Source organism: Equus przewalskii, chromosome 6, assembly GCF_037783145.1.
Source record: "Equus przewalskii isolate Varuska chromosome 6, EquPr2, whole genome shotgun sequence".
NCBI lineage: Eukaryota > Metazoa > Chordata > Mammalia > Perissodactyla > Equidae > Equus > Equus przewalskii.
This window is the reverse complement of record NC_091836.1, coordinates 32,492,237-32,505,805: the sequence shown is the minus strand read 5'-3', so window position 1 is coordinate 32,505,805 and position 13,569 is coordinate 32,492,237. Positions and strand designations below refer to the sequence as shown.

The window sequence follows — 13,569 nt, the reverse complement described above, 5'->3', positions numbered from 1 at the left end:
TGCTATTGACAAGACTTAACACCTTAACGGAGGACAAAAGAAATATTTTACAATGTTTAGCTTCATTATTACAGAGCAAGCAAAAAATGCTGAAGTTGAAACTGAGGGATAATAAATCCAAAATTGACCCAGGAAATATTCAATGTTTCACCATTAAGTATGACCTTAGCCATGGATCTTAGTAGATGCTTTTTTACAGGTAAAGGAATGTTCATCATTCCTGATTTCCTGAGAATTTTTATCAAGAAAATTGGCTTTTGTAAAATGCTTTCTCTGCATCTGTTCAGATGATCATGTGGATTTTTCTTTTTCAGTCTGTTTATGTAGTGAATTACATTGACTGAGTTTTTTATTGTTAAATCAATCTTACATTCCTGTATAAATCCCAGTTGATATGGATGTATTAGTTTTTTAATATATCTTTGTATTTGATTACTAAAATTTTGTTATGCAGTCTTGCATCTAAATAAATGATACATATTTTTCTGTAGTTTTATTTTCTTCTAATATCTTTGTCTAGTTTTTGTTTCAGGACAATGCTAACCTCATATAATAAGTTGGGGACTTACTCTTTTATTATTTGGGAACAGTTTATGTAGAATTGGTATTAAGTCTTTCTTAATGAAAACTCAACTTAGGAGCAATTTGGGCCTGAAGTTTTCTGTCTTTTTTTGTCCTGATTAGTTTTGCTAAAGGTTTATTAATTGTATCCGTTTCTTACAGGACCATTTTTGGCTTCATTGACCATCTTTATTGTTTTTCTGTTTTCTGTTTCATTGATTTCTGCTCCTATCTTTATTGTTTAATTTTCCCTGCTTATGTTTGTTTTAATACACTCTTCTCTTGCACCTGAGGCAATTCCTTTAAGATCTTTTTTCTTTTATAATATAGTAATTTTAGTGCTGTCGTTTCATTCTAAATACTGCTTGAGGTGCACCCCATACATTTTGTTTCATTTTATTCAGCTCAAAATACTTTTTATTTTCTGTTAATTTGTCTTTTAAATCATGTTTGTTTCCAAATATTTGGTTATTTCCCGGATTAATTGTTGTTGAACTCTTGGTTCCTTTGTTTTATAGTTGCCATCATATTTTGAAATATTTGGGTCATTATCCCTTTTTTTTTTTTCCAGGGAATGATTTGCCCTGAGCTAACATTTGTTGCCAATAGTCCTCTTTTTTTTTTTCCCCTCCCCAAAGTCCCAATATATAGTTGTATATCCTAGTTGTAAGTCGTTTTAATTCTTCTGTGTGAGCCACTGCCACAGCACAGTGATTTTGTGACCAGGAAGCGAACCCGGGCGCTGAAGGAGTGAGTGCCAAACTTTAACCACTAGGACATCAGGGCTGGCTCGGCCATTGGTCCTTTGATTATTTTTTCTCTTCTCTCCTCTCCTTTCCTTTGGAGGCTCCAATATACTTATATTAGTTTGCTTGAAATTGTCCCTCACATCACTGATTGTTGTTGAAAAACAACGCTCATGTTGTTTTTCAGTTGTTCTTCAGTATGTATTTCATTTAGGTTATTTCCATTGCTACATGTTAGAGTTTACAAATTTTCTGCATTGTCTAATTTGCTATTGCTCAAATCCAGCCAAGTTTTTATATAAGACACTATATTTAAAATTTTGATTTAGGTGATTTTTCATCTTCTCTATCTCTCGCTATGCTTATGATTTCCTTTACTTTTGACTATATGAAATATACTCAAAAATAACTGTTTAATGTCCTTGTCTACTAATTCCATAATTTGTGACTTTTGTGGGTCTTTGGATATTGACTGATTTTTATCCTAATTACGGACCTTGTATTTCTACTTTTTATATATCTGGAAATTTTTGTTGCTACAATGTAGTTATTTGGAAATGTTTGGTTCTTTTTGAGGCTTGCTTTTAAGCTCTTTTGAGTGGGACCTGATCAGCCTTGCTTCTATGGTAGTTTTGCTCCACTATTGAGACAAAAACTTCATAAATACCCTACTCAAGGCCCTTGGTAACACAAAGGTTTTATGCTCTGTATGGTGGAAATATCAAAGTATTCTCAGCTCTAACACTCCAAGGAGTGCTGTATTTTGATATGTTTCTTTAGAGAGCTGGATCTTTTTTTGGCAGACAGTTATGTTACTTCTGGATCAGCTTGATCAATCAGTGCCTTGTTTTCAGACATCTTTATTCTGTGTCTACAGTAGCTTTACAGTAAGGTTAATTTAGCCCTACACACCTAAGTGTGGCCTTCTTGGATCTCTATTGAATGTCCCATTATCTTTTCTGCTTGGGAAGGTCATAACTCAAATGATTTTCAGCTCTTAGTGACTACTGAATATTTATACTTACAGCTCTCTGCTTTTTATAATTGATGATTTTCCCTGCCTAGCCTTGTAGAATTTCACTCTATACATTTGCAAATTAGTATTTTGCCATTCTCTTCAATAGGACCCCGTGCAATTACTGGAACACTTTTTCTGAATAGCTCCCTTCTCTCTAGTGCTCTGCTCCACACATTCTTGCCACTTTGACAATCCTGAACTCTAACTTCCATCTCATTAATTCAGCAAGACTTCCATGCCAGTTTTGAAATCATCTTTCTTGTGCCAAAGTCCAGAAATTACCTCAAAGGAGAAAGCCAGAGAAAGCACAAGGCTCATCTAATCATGTTTTCTTCTCTCATGCATCACAGTCCTGCACTTCCTTGATTCTTTTTAGTATATTAAAAGTATTGAAATATATACATATATGATTATATATAAAATACACATATATAATTCTATATATATAATTCACATATGATTCAAATATATATATATATATATATATAATGCCAATTTTCTAGTAGTGTACAGAGTGAGCAAGTTCTGTAGCAGTTATTCCTTCATGAATGGATACTTCTTTTTCCTTTTGATTCCTATGTAACATCATTGACATTATGGCCATTCAAGTGCCATATGACATCTTTGATGCATTGTTTTTAATGATTGTATTTGTTGCATCCTAATTTTGCCTTTTAGGTTTTTAAAAAAGATTTGTTCCTTTTAACAGTGAACATTGGAATTCTTTTAATCTTCAAAGAAACAGCAGAAGAAGAAGATGATCTTCCTATTCCAGCTTATCTGAAAGCCATTATAGTGTAAAGGACATTGTAGAGTGTGGTTGACACTATTAATAGACATACTTGGGTACGACAACTGTTTTTACTCCTCCTAATTTTGACCACTGGTGAGTTTTTTTAAATTAACTTCCTAAATTACAGTGTTCTGATTTTTAAATTTTGAATAGTAATAATTCTCACTCCATAGAGTATTTATGAGAATTAAATGAGAAAAATCAAGTGAAATGTTTAATATGTCAGCCAGCTTACAGCAAGTATTTAAAAAGTTACTTACTTTTAAAATTACCTAAGTATGAAATTATATGTACCTTACATGTGTTGATCAACTAAGACCTAGATGTGAATTCCAAGCAATCCTATACTTTTATTTTGATACCTATACTGTCTATTCACTTTGCAAACCCTTAAGAAACCTGACCTCATGAACTACAGAAACAAAGTGTCATGGGAAAAGTTTATATAATTCTTTCTGGCCTCAACTTGATTTTGTTTCTGTGCTAGTGTTTGAGAAAGAATCCGTAAAATGTATGAGGACAATCTTAAATTTGGAATGAGAGAGATCCTGTTTCAATTATGGTTCCTCTGATTTAATGTGATGTTAGGGATGATACTTACCCATCATGCAATGTAGTTTCCACATCTGAAAAAATGTGCATTATGCTATATATTTTGAGGTGTCAATATGAGGTTTGCAAAAAGTAATGTATATAAGGTTCTTAAAGAGAACTTCTTGGTGCCTACTCAGAAACTAAACAATGTAACTTATTTTCCCTTTCATTTACAGAACTGGTTATAATACTCACAGTTATGCCATTATTCTATTTTGCGTATTATTTTTAGAGCTCAATGTGCCTCATTTAACAAGCTGTGTTAAATACCTCTGTGGCTGTCAGAATAAGGGCTACAAATAGCTGGAAAACTTAGTGAAAGGCTAAGAGTAATCTATTAGGTTGGAGCAGGTATTTAGATAATCTTAGGGGCAAGCACCTAAAGACATTTCAAACAGGTAGATGATCAATGACAGAGATAGCTTCCAAATGGATGTCTGAGAAGAGGGTGGCAACAGGGCAAGAAGAGTTTGTCTCCCGAGATGTAATTAAGCAAGACTCAGTGTCAAGGCTGAGAGTAAAAGTAATGGAGAACATTAAAGTCTGGAGAAAAGGGTCAGGAGTCTAGTCCGTTAGAATCCTCATGCAGGAGACAGAATTCTAGTTCTTGGAAAATTCCCAGTTTGAAATAAAGACAAACATTCCAGTCTAGAGAAATAAAATAGGAATTTAGTGTCTAAAAGGAAGTGGGTAAAGGGGAATCATCTTGGTCATAAGAAACAAGACAAAGTGTGAATTCAGAAATTCATGTTTCTTCAGGGCATTCCATATAAAAGGCACTGCTTTAGGCTCTGGAGGTATTGTAAGAAACAGGATGAGAAAAATTCTCACCTTTATGGAGGTTATGTTTCAGTTTTGGAGACAGATAAAAATATCTGTGATGAGGTAGGAGAGTATTTTAATATTATAGCTACAGAAGTCCTCTCTGTGGTTGTGGCATTTGAGCATCAAAGAATTTAGTGAAGTGGGAGACTAAGCTATGGAAATATCAAAAAGAAGAGGAAAAAAGTTATAAGTTTTTGAAGTACTTACAATAAGGGGCAGATGAGTACTTTGCTTTCATGTTACTTAATCTGTACAACAGCACTTGCAAGAAAGGTGTTATCTCCATGCTACAAAAAAAAATGATGCTCACAACTAGTAAGTGACAGAGAAAAAATCAAGATGAATTTGTCTTCCTACTACTAAATGGCCTGCTTTTCTTTTTCTAAATGGTGATTTAAAGTTTCTTCTTTTCTTTGTGAGGAAGATTGTCCCTGAGCTAACATCTGTGCCAATCGTCCTCTTTTTGCATAAGGAAGATTGTCACTGAGCCAAGGTTTATGCGAATCTTCCTCTATTTTATGTGGCATGCTGCCAGAGCATGGCCTGACAAGCGGTTCTAGGTCCATGCCCGGGATCCGAACCTGCAAACAATGGCCATTGATGCAGAGCACGCGAACTTAACCACTACGCCACCAGCTGGCCCCAATTTAAAGCTTTCTTAGTGGAGGTTTCCTCATCTTCAAACAATTCATTTTTCCCTGGACCAAAGTTTAAGTAACTAGGTGAAGAAGCAATTCACTAAAAAGGCCTTGGTCTCCTGGGTATCTGTTGAATGTCTATAGCAGTTCACTTACTGCACAGAACTGACTGTTGCTCTATTTCCCTGCCTACTTCCCTGCACTACACTTGGCCCAAGTGAGGGCTCCTTAAATATTTATTTATTAAGTGAATAGAAAACATGACTGCTGCCATGTTTCTTCTATTTGATAAAAGCTCTTTAAAAGACAAGGGCTGTGACTAGCATTAAAGCTTCATTCCAAGATCCAGAAGTTGAATCTGTCCTCAAGACTCTTGAGATAATTAGGGACAAAGTAACTGACAGATATAAGGATACTGAGGTTCTGCTTCATTAGCCACAACAAAAACCCATCTGTGATTCAGAACTTCATCCGCTCCACAAATGAACTGCCAATTTTGTGCTGTCAGTTCTCACCTGACTCTTTTTTTTTTGTGCTTACCCCCACTAAACCTTCTTTACCTTTACTCTTGGAAAATGCTTTGTGAAAACTGATTCTAACACAATGGGGGGATGACTTTGTAAGGTTTGATTCAAAACAGAGAAATGGGAACCTGACTTGCTTAGGATAAGGGAGGTTTCACATGGAAAATTATGTCTTAACTTGGTCTTTAATGATAAGAATGAATTTGTCCGTCTCAAGACTCTGGAAGGAGCATTTCTGGTAGAGAAAATAAAAGTCACAGAGCTTAACAGAAGTCATTAGGAAAAAGGTTCTCTCCTTCAAAACCATGCACCATCTCATCATCTCGACATGAGGCCCCAAACACAATGTTGTGGCTGGGTCAGTCTGTCAGATTCCCTGACTGAACTCAAATCCAGGAAAGAACCAAGAGGAGGGATGATATTCCTCCACTGCTGCCCATTCCCCTCCCATCACCTCCTTCCCCTCTCATCACCCCCTTTCCTTCCCATCATCCTCTTCTTTCCCCTTCAACTCTTTCTTACTGTCCTTTCTTTACTTCAAATTGCTGCCTGAATTGGAATAGCACGTTTCTCTGACAAGCTCATTAGGTAGAAGAAGAAGTGAATGTTAGGAGGAGAGCACTAAAGTAACAGCCTTTTGGTAAGTAGAGAATTCAAAGCCATAGAACAATAGTGGCTTGAACTTTGCCTGGATCCCTGTAGTTACTGATATCTATGACTTCTCAGGAAGGAAGGCCACTTGCTGTAGCACTTTCCTCAGAGAACATTTCACTTCCTTATTTCTCAGGCTGTAGATCAAGGGATTCAGCATGGGCGTGACCAGGTTATTCAGAACCTGAACAGTTGCATTAAGCCAAGGTTTGGGCGTGGGCTGTAGGTAGATGAGGACCACTGGCATAAAAGAGAGGAGGATGGCAGTGAGATGGGCACTGCAGGTGGAGAAGGCACTGCGTCGTCCTTCGGCAGACTGAATTTGAAGAATGGAACAAACAATGCAGCTATAGGAGGTGAGGATGAGAAGGAAGCAGCTGAGGGGCATGAGGCCCACACTGATGAACCCCACAATCTCCAGGGCTGAGGTGTCTGCACAAGCCAGCTTCAGCATCACTGGGATATCACAGAAGTAATAGTCCACCTCATTGGGACCACAGTAGGGCAATTGGAAGGTAAGAGTGGTTAGAAAGGTGGCCTGAATACAGCCAAAAAATGAAGTCCCAATGGCCAGTATGGCACATAGTCTGTGACTCATGATTATTATGTAGCGTAGAGGGTAACATATGGCAACAAAGCGGTCATAGGCCATCACTGTGTACAGGAAACACTCGGTACAGCCCAGGAAATGGTAGAAGAAGAGCTGAGACACGCAGCCTGCATAAGAGATGGCTCGGCTGCTTCCCGAGAGGTAGAAGAGCATTTTGGGGGAACTTACAGAAGGGAAAAATATGTCACACACAGACAGTTTACACAGGAAGAAGTACATGGGGGTGTGAAGCCGAGTGGAGGAGGCAATTGCCAATAGGATGAGCAGGTTCCCCACAAGAGTGAAGAAGTAGAAGACCAAAAACAGGACAAAGAGTATGGCCTCCAGATTCTCTGTGTGTGGGATGCCCAGCAGAATAAATTCAGTTACCGCTGAGGTATTCGTCATCTTTGTCAGAATGTTGGACTTTCAAAAAGAACACAGTTCTCCAAAGTGTGAACACTGATGCCAAACCAAGAAGCTCTCTGTTGGATGTATTGGTTTCATGTTTTAACAATCAACAAGCAACCTTCTTATGTAGGGATATACCTACATAAAAACATAAAGATAATAAAGATTATTGACTACATCCTGGAAATTTTGGTTTCTGTCAAGTTAGATTAAGCTCACTACAGTCTATCTTTCCCACAGATTACCATTAAACACGCTGGGTAAAATACAACAAATATTTACCTAAGAGCTCTTAAAAGTAAACAGAAAGAGGCAGATTGTGGAGAGGAGACACAATTTGCAGGGGAAACACTTAGAGATGGGGGTTTCTACTTTTTCCTGCTCTTTGCTCTTGTGCTTTTGAGCTGAATGTAGTTCACAATTACAGAATTGTATGGTGGCTGTTCTGGGTACTAAAACTCCAACAGGTGACTTTTTTTTAATGAAACTTGATAAAAGGAGTTTCCATAATCAAAGAGAATGATGGAATCTCTGTTGGCTTTTTTCCTCTTTCTCTCTCTTCTTGTTTTTCTTCCTGCCCCAAAGTAATCTCAATTCTGGGATTATCTGGAAGCAGCATGAGACTGTGTGTGTGTGTGTGTGTGTGTGTGTGTGTGTGTGTGTGTGTGTGTTGGAGGTGGTTGGGGTGTATCTCTGCAAACAGGAGAGCTGAAGAAGGGAACAAAGTCAGGGCTCACTCCTAAGTTCTGCATATGTGGAATGGACCCCAAGAAGTGTCACTGAAATACAATTTAAAACACCATCCAAGTCTCAGACTAACCTCTGAGTGGTACATTTGAAGGACAAATGTGATGTGGCATATTAAGGTCTTTGAAAACTGAACTGACATTGAAAGCATTGCCAAGACGGCAAGAGAAATTACATGTCTGATGCTAACTGGATTGACAATCTGTTAAAACAAAAAGACAAGCTAACAAAAATCAATATTCTCCAGAGATTTTTAACAGAATGCAGAGTGTAAACAACACAACATCAAAGATGTCCAAGATGCAGTCTAAAATTATTCAACATACAACCAAGAGAATGTAATCAATTCTCAAGGGAAAAGATAATCAACAGATACGAACTCTACCCTGAAATTCAGATAAAGATATTAAGCATCTGTTATAAGTTTACTCCATGTGATAAAGATAAACATACTTAAAATTAATGGAAAGATACAAGTTCTCAGCAGAGAAATATAAAGTACAGAAAACGAATCAGATAGAAATTTTAGATTTGAAAAAAATATGATGCTGAAGAAATTAGAAATATTTAACATCATACTGGGAGTCCTAGCCAGTGGAATAAGGGAAGAAAAATAAAAATCAAGGGGATAAAAAGAAAGAAAAAAAAACTCTTTCTATGTACAACTATATATTTATCTACATAATCAACCCCAAGGAATCTACAATAAAAGCTTCTAGAACTACTAAGTGAATTTAGCAAGGTCACTGGATACAATTGTAGTCAATATACAAAAGTCCCTTGTGTTTCCATTTGCCTGCAACCAAAAAATGAAAATCAAAATTAAAACAAATAGTACCATTTACAACTTAAACCAAAAATACATAGTTTTATATCTAACAAAATATGTGCTGGATCAGTATATTAAAAACAAATCACTAATGAAAGCAAATAAAGAAGACACATAAGATGGAGAAATAAATTGCGGTCATGGATTGGAAAATTCAATGTTGTTAAGAAATCAATTATCCACAAATTAATCTATATAATTAATATAATCCCAACCCGAATCCCAGTAGATATTTTTGTAAATATTGAAAAGATAATTCTAAAGTTTACGTGAAAAAGCAAAAGAATTGGAATAGACAAACAATTTTAGAAAATGATGAAGTTGAAGGGCTCACACTACCTGACTTCAAAACTCATCGTAATGGTACATTAATCAAGATCATGTGGTACTGGTGGAAGAAGAGACTCATAGACCAATAGAGTTGAATAGAGAACCTAAGAACAGACCTGCACACCTGAGGTCAATTGATTTTTGACAAATTGTGCAAAAGCAAGTAAGTGGAGAATAAATAGTCTTTTCAATAAATAGTTCTGGTGGCCAGCCCCATGGCCTAGTGGTTAAGTTCAGTGCACTCTGCTTTGGTAGCCCAGGTTTGGTTTCTGGGTGCAGGCGTAGACCACTTGTTGGTGGCCATGCTGTGATGGTGACCCACATACAAAATAGAGGAAGATTGGCACAGATGTTAGCTCAAGGTGAATCTTCCTCGGGAAAAAAAAAAAGCCAAGAAATCCCTCTACCTCAAGAAAAATGAGCAAATGATTTGCATAGACACTTCATGAAAGAAGACATACAAATGGTAAATAAATATTTGAAAAAATATACAACATCATTAGTCAAAGGGAAATGCAAATTAAAACCACAGTGAGATAGCACCATGCACCTGTTAGAATAGGAGGGAAAAATTGACAAAATCAAGTGTCAATAGAATACAGAGCAACTAGAACACAACTTCCAGATGTGTACTCAAGGAGTATGAAAACTGTGCTCCCAAGAAAACGTGTATACAAATATTTATAGCAGATTTATTCTCAATCAAAAGAAAAAGTAAACAACCTAAAAATCCTTCAACTAGCAAGTGAATAAACAAACTGTGTTAAACCATATAATGAAAATGCTTCTCAGCAATAGACAAGAATGAGCTTTTGGTTCACAGAATGACATGGATGAGTCTCAAGTGTATTATGCTCAGTGAGAGGGGCTGGACCACAAAGGTTACATACTCTATTATTTTATTGCTATGACATTACGGAAAGCTAAAATTAGAGAAACAGAATGCAAATCAGTGATTGTGAGGGTTTGGGATAGGAGAGGGATTGATTACAAAGGAACAGCACAAGGAAATGATGGAATCATTCTGTCTGTTGATTTTGGTCAAAGTTACATGATTGTCTACAATTATTCTAAACTCATAGAACTGGACTCTAAAAGTATTTTAATGTATATAAATAAAAACATGAATTCAAAAACTTTAAAATATATTGACTGTTTCAGATGTATAGCTTGTCATATCCTTTAAAGGAATGGTTTATGGAGGTCAATGATCGTCCTCCACAAGTTTAGGGATATATCCAAACCATGTTTTTAATCAAACTTTTATTATTATATTTTTCTAAGACATTATCTTGGAGCTTATTCATATTTTGAGACAACACCACCACTTAGAGTAACAAACTCTATGTTTTTATTACCCTCTGGAAATAGCAAATATTAAGAATTAAAATCAGAGAGTTAAGTTTTAATTCTAGCTTTGCCACTTGCTAGTTGTGTATGTTTGAATAAGTTACAGACTTCCTTAAATCTTACCTACAAAATGGGAATCACAAAAACAACAGCACAGTATGTTTTCCAAATGCATAGTGACCTTGAAATATCTTTGAAAATGACTAATAAACTATAAATCATGACATAAATGATAATTAATGTCATTGTATTGTCATTTCATTCTGTCTTAAAATGTGGGGGGTTTTTGCCTTATTCTAATAATTCTGATATTCTAGAATTACTTGTGAACTAGTCTTCCACTTGATATCATTATTTTGCAGACTTTAATCATAACCCTATCAGTTCTCATTTTCCCCTGATGAGGGATTTTTGATATTTAGTGATCAGAAATCTGTCAGTTACTGTGGTTCTTGCTGTCTTTCTTTACTTTCTAAGCAAATAAGAAGTGATGGGATGCTGAGCCGATACAAAAGTAACAGCAAGACAGACATGGAATTCATGTTACCTTGTTAAGGTAATAAATTCAATGAAACAGAAATGAGAGACAGTGGGCAGATCTAAAAATGTAGCTTTCAAATGTTTTTCAGTGCTCCTTCCTCTTCATTACCAGTCTCAGCTTTAGAAAACTTGATTAATATCCGGTTTTCAAGATAATGCAAGCTATCTTCAGTCTATTCACACCAAAAGTTAATCTTAATCACAAATTAACAATTTCAACACCCAAAGCCACATTCAGGCAAAAAAAATATTTGAAGATATAACAGCCAAATTTTTTTAAAACTGATGAAAGATACTAAACTATAGTTTCTGGAATCTAAGTTAAGTCCTAAGAAGGACAAATCCAAGGAATGCACAAGTAAGCACAACATAATAAAATTGCTGAAAACAAGTGACAAAGAGAAAATATTAAAAATAGCCAGAGGAAAAAATATGCATTAACCAAAAAAGAGCAACAATATCGAGAGCCCAATTCCCAAGAGAAATAAGAGAAGCCCAAAGACAATGAAATTATATCTTTAAAAAGCCAAAAGAAAACAAATACCAAATTTGAATTTATATCCACTAAAGCTCTTTGAAAATAAAGATAAAGTAAAGCCACTTCTGTGCAAAGATTGACACCATTTGTCCATTTACCTCCAGCAGCTTGAAAAAACCTAAGGGAGATTTTTAGGCAAAAGCAAATTATTCTAAAAAAGGAAGAAACATTTTAGAAAGAATCATTTTTTTAATCTGAAGGATATGACTTATTTAACTGTCTATGAATATTGACTGTAAAAACAAGGAAAATAACGTCTTGATTGATTGAACTATGTGTAGTATTAAAACGCATGACAACAATAACATGAAAGTCTTGAGGAGAAAAGTAGAGTTAGTATGTTCTGAAGAGTTAATGTGGTCTGAAATGGTAAAAAGCAAGGATTCATCATTATTTTCAGAGTACTTTCTAAAAAGAGTGAAAGAATATAAAGGTAATGACATAGTAAGAACAAAATAGATGGAAATTTAAAAAGAAGAGCAAAAAATATTGGATTAATCAAAAAGTCAAGATATTTCTAGAAATAAAAGAATAAATAAGCAAATTTTGGTATATTCATTCAATGCGTACAACGATTTCCAGTTTGTGGAACTTTGCACAGAGCAACAGAAATGAATAGAAGCCATAAACAATAGAAACCAGACACAAAAGGCCACATATTATTTGGTTTTATCTATATAAAATTCTAAAGCAGGTAAAACTAATCAATAGAAAGAGAAATCAAAATGATAGTTACCTTTAGAAAAGTAGTGTCTGAGACGGGATATTAGGGGCCTTTTGAGGTGATTATAATGTTCAATTTCTCAATTTGTTAATAATTGTATTATTCATTACATCTCCATTTTGCGCAAACATAGTGAGCTATATACTTATCAAGTATTTTGTGTGTTGTTATACTTTAATAAAGCTCTTAAACTAAAGAGAGAAAGAGAAAGAAAGAAAGAATTACCCCAAACCAGAGATCTAGTTATAATGCTAAATGTGGGGAAAAATGAAGACTCCAAAGAAAGAATCAGTAATGTCCAGAAAAAAAATTAATTTATGTTTAACAGTAGCTTGTTTCTTGTTACTCATTCTAGACATACCAGAAAATTCTCTTTGTGAACTTCAGGCTTATCTGGACTGGATCCTTGAAGAAGATTCATCATTGCCTCACCCTGGAAACCCCTCCTCCTTTGGTCAGCGAAGACTCTCAGGGCTCTCTGATCCTTGTCTGTGACCAGATGCAATGATTAATTTGCACTTCTAAGTACTGTCTCTAAGACAATGAGTCTTTGATTCGCTTGATTTATAAGTCCTTTCCAGGAAAGAATCTTCTCTGAGAACTAAATATCTAGTAGCTCCCAACATTTGAATCCCAGTACTTCAGTGAATAAGGGGTAAAAAGTGTCAAGGAGAGGTGAAAAAAAAAAATCTGAACACTCACATTGTTCACAGAGAACATGGAGAAATTTTCTGCAGTGTGATAAGAAGATAACCAGAATCACATTCTCTGGTTCCCAGAAAAGCACAGAGTGCCCTAGCCTAAGAAACTAATATTAGGTGTTTATATAGAGAGGTACAAGAGCACGTACAATCAAGACTTGAACAAACTCATTCCCCCTGGATCACCTCCTTCAGATCCCCTTGGGCATTTCTCATGATTCAGTCAGTGGGGGGAGCAATTAGATTAAAGTTATATCTACATCCCTTCCAACTTTGCTTGCCTGGAGAATGGACTCCAATTCTGACCTTAAGCCTTCAGGCTAAGTACTTTTTTTTTTTTTTGCCTCTCTTACATGCCTGTCTTTGCATATGTTAACTTTGTAACACCTCCAACTCAAATATGTAAACATTTCTAGAGTTATACAGATATATGCAATAAGCATCACTGTGTAAAACAGGA

At 35.6% G+C, this 13,569-nt stretch overlaps 1 protein-coding gene across 1 annotated transcript; it reads right to left on the bottom strand.

The window, feature by feature from the left end:
- Nucleotides 1–6,411: 6,411 nt before the first annotated feature.
- Nucleotides 6,412–7,347, bottom strand: LOC103550134 (olfactory receptor 10D1B-like). Its single transcript, XM_008518865.2, has one exon. It carries the CDS (start codon nt 7,345–7,347, stop codon nt 6,412–6,414), a length of 936 nt encoding a protein of 311 aa, XP_008517087.2.
- Between the last annotated feature and the right edge of the window lie 6,222 nt (nt 7,348–13,569).

What these genes read in the sequence shown, in the direction of transcription:
- LOC103550134 (XM_008518865.2), bottom strand. Translation starts at nt 7,347, where the DNA reads ATGACGAATACCTCAGCGGTAACTGAATTTATTCTGCTGGGCATCCCA.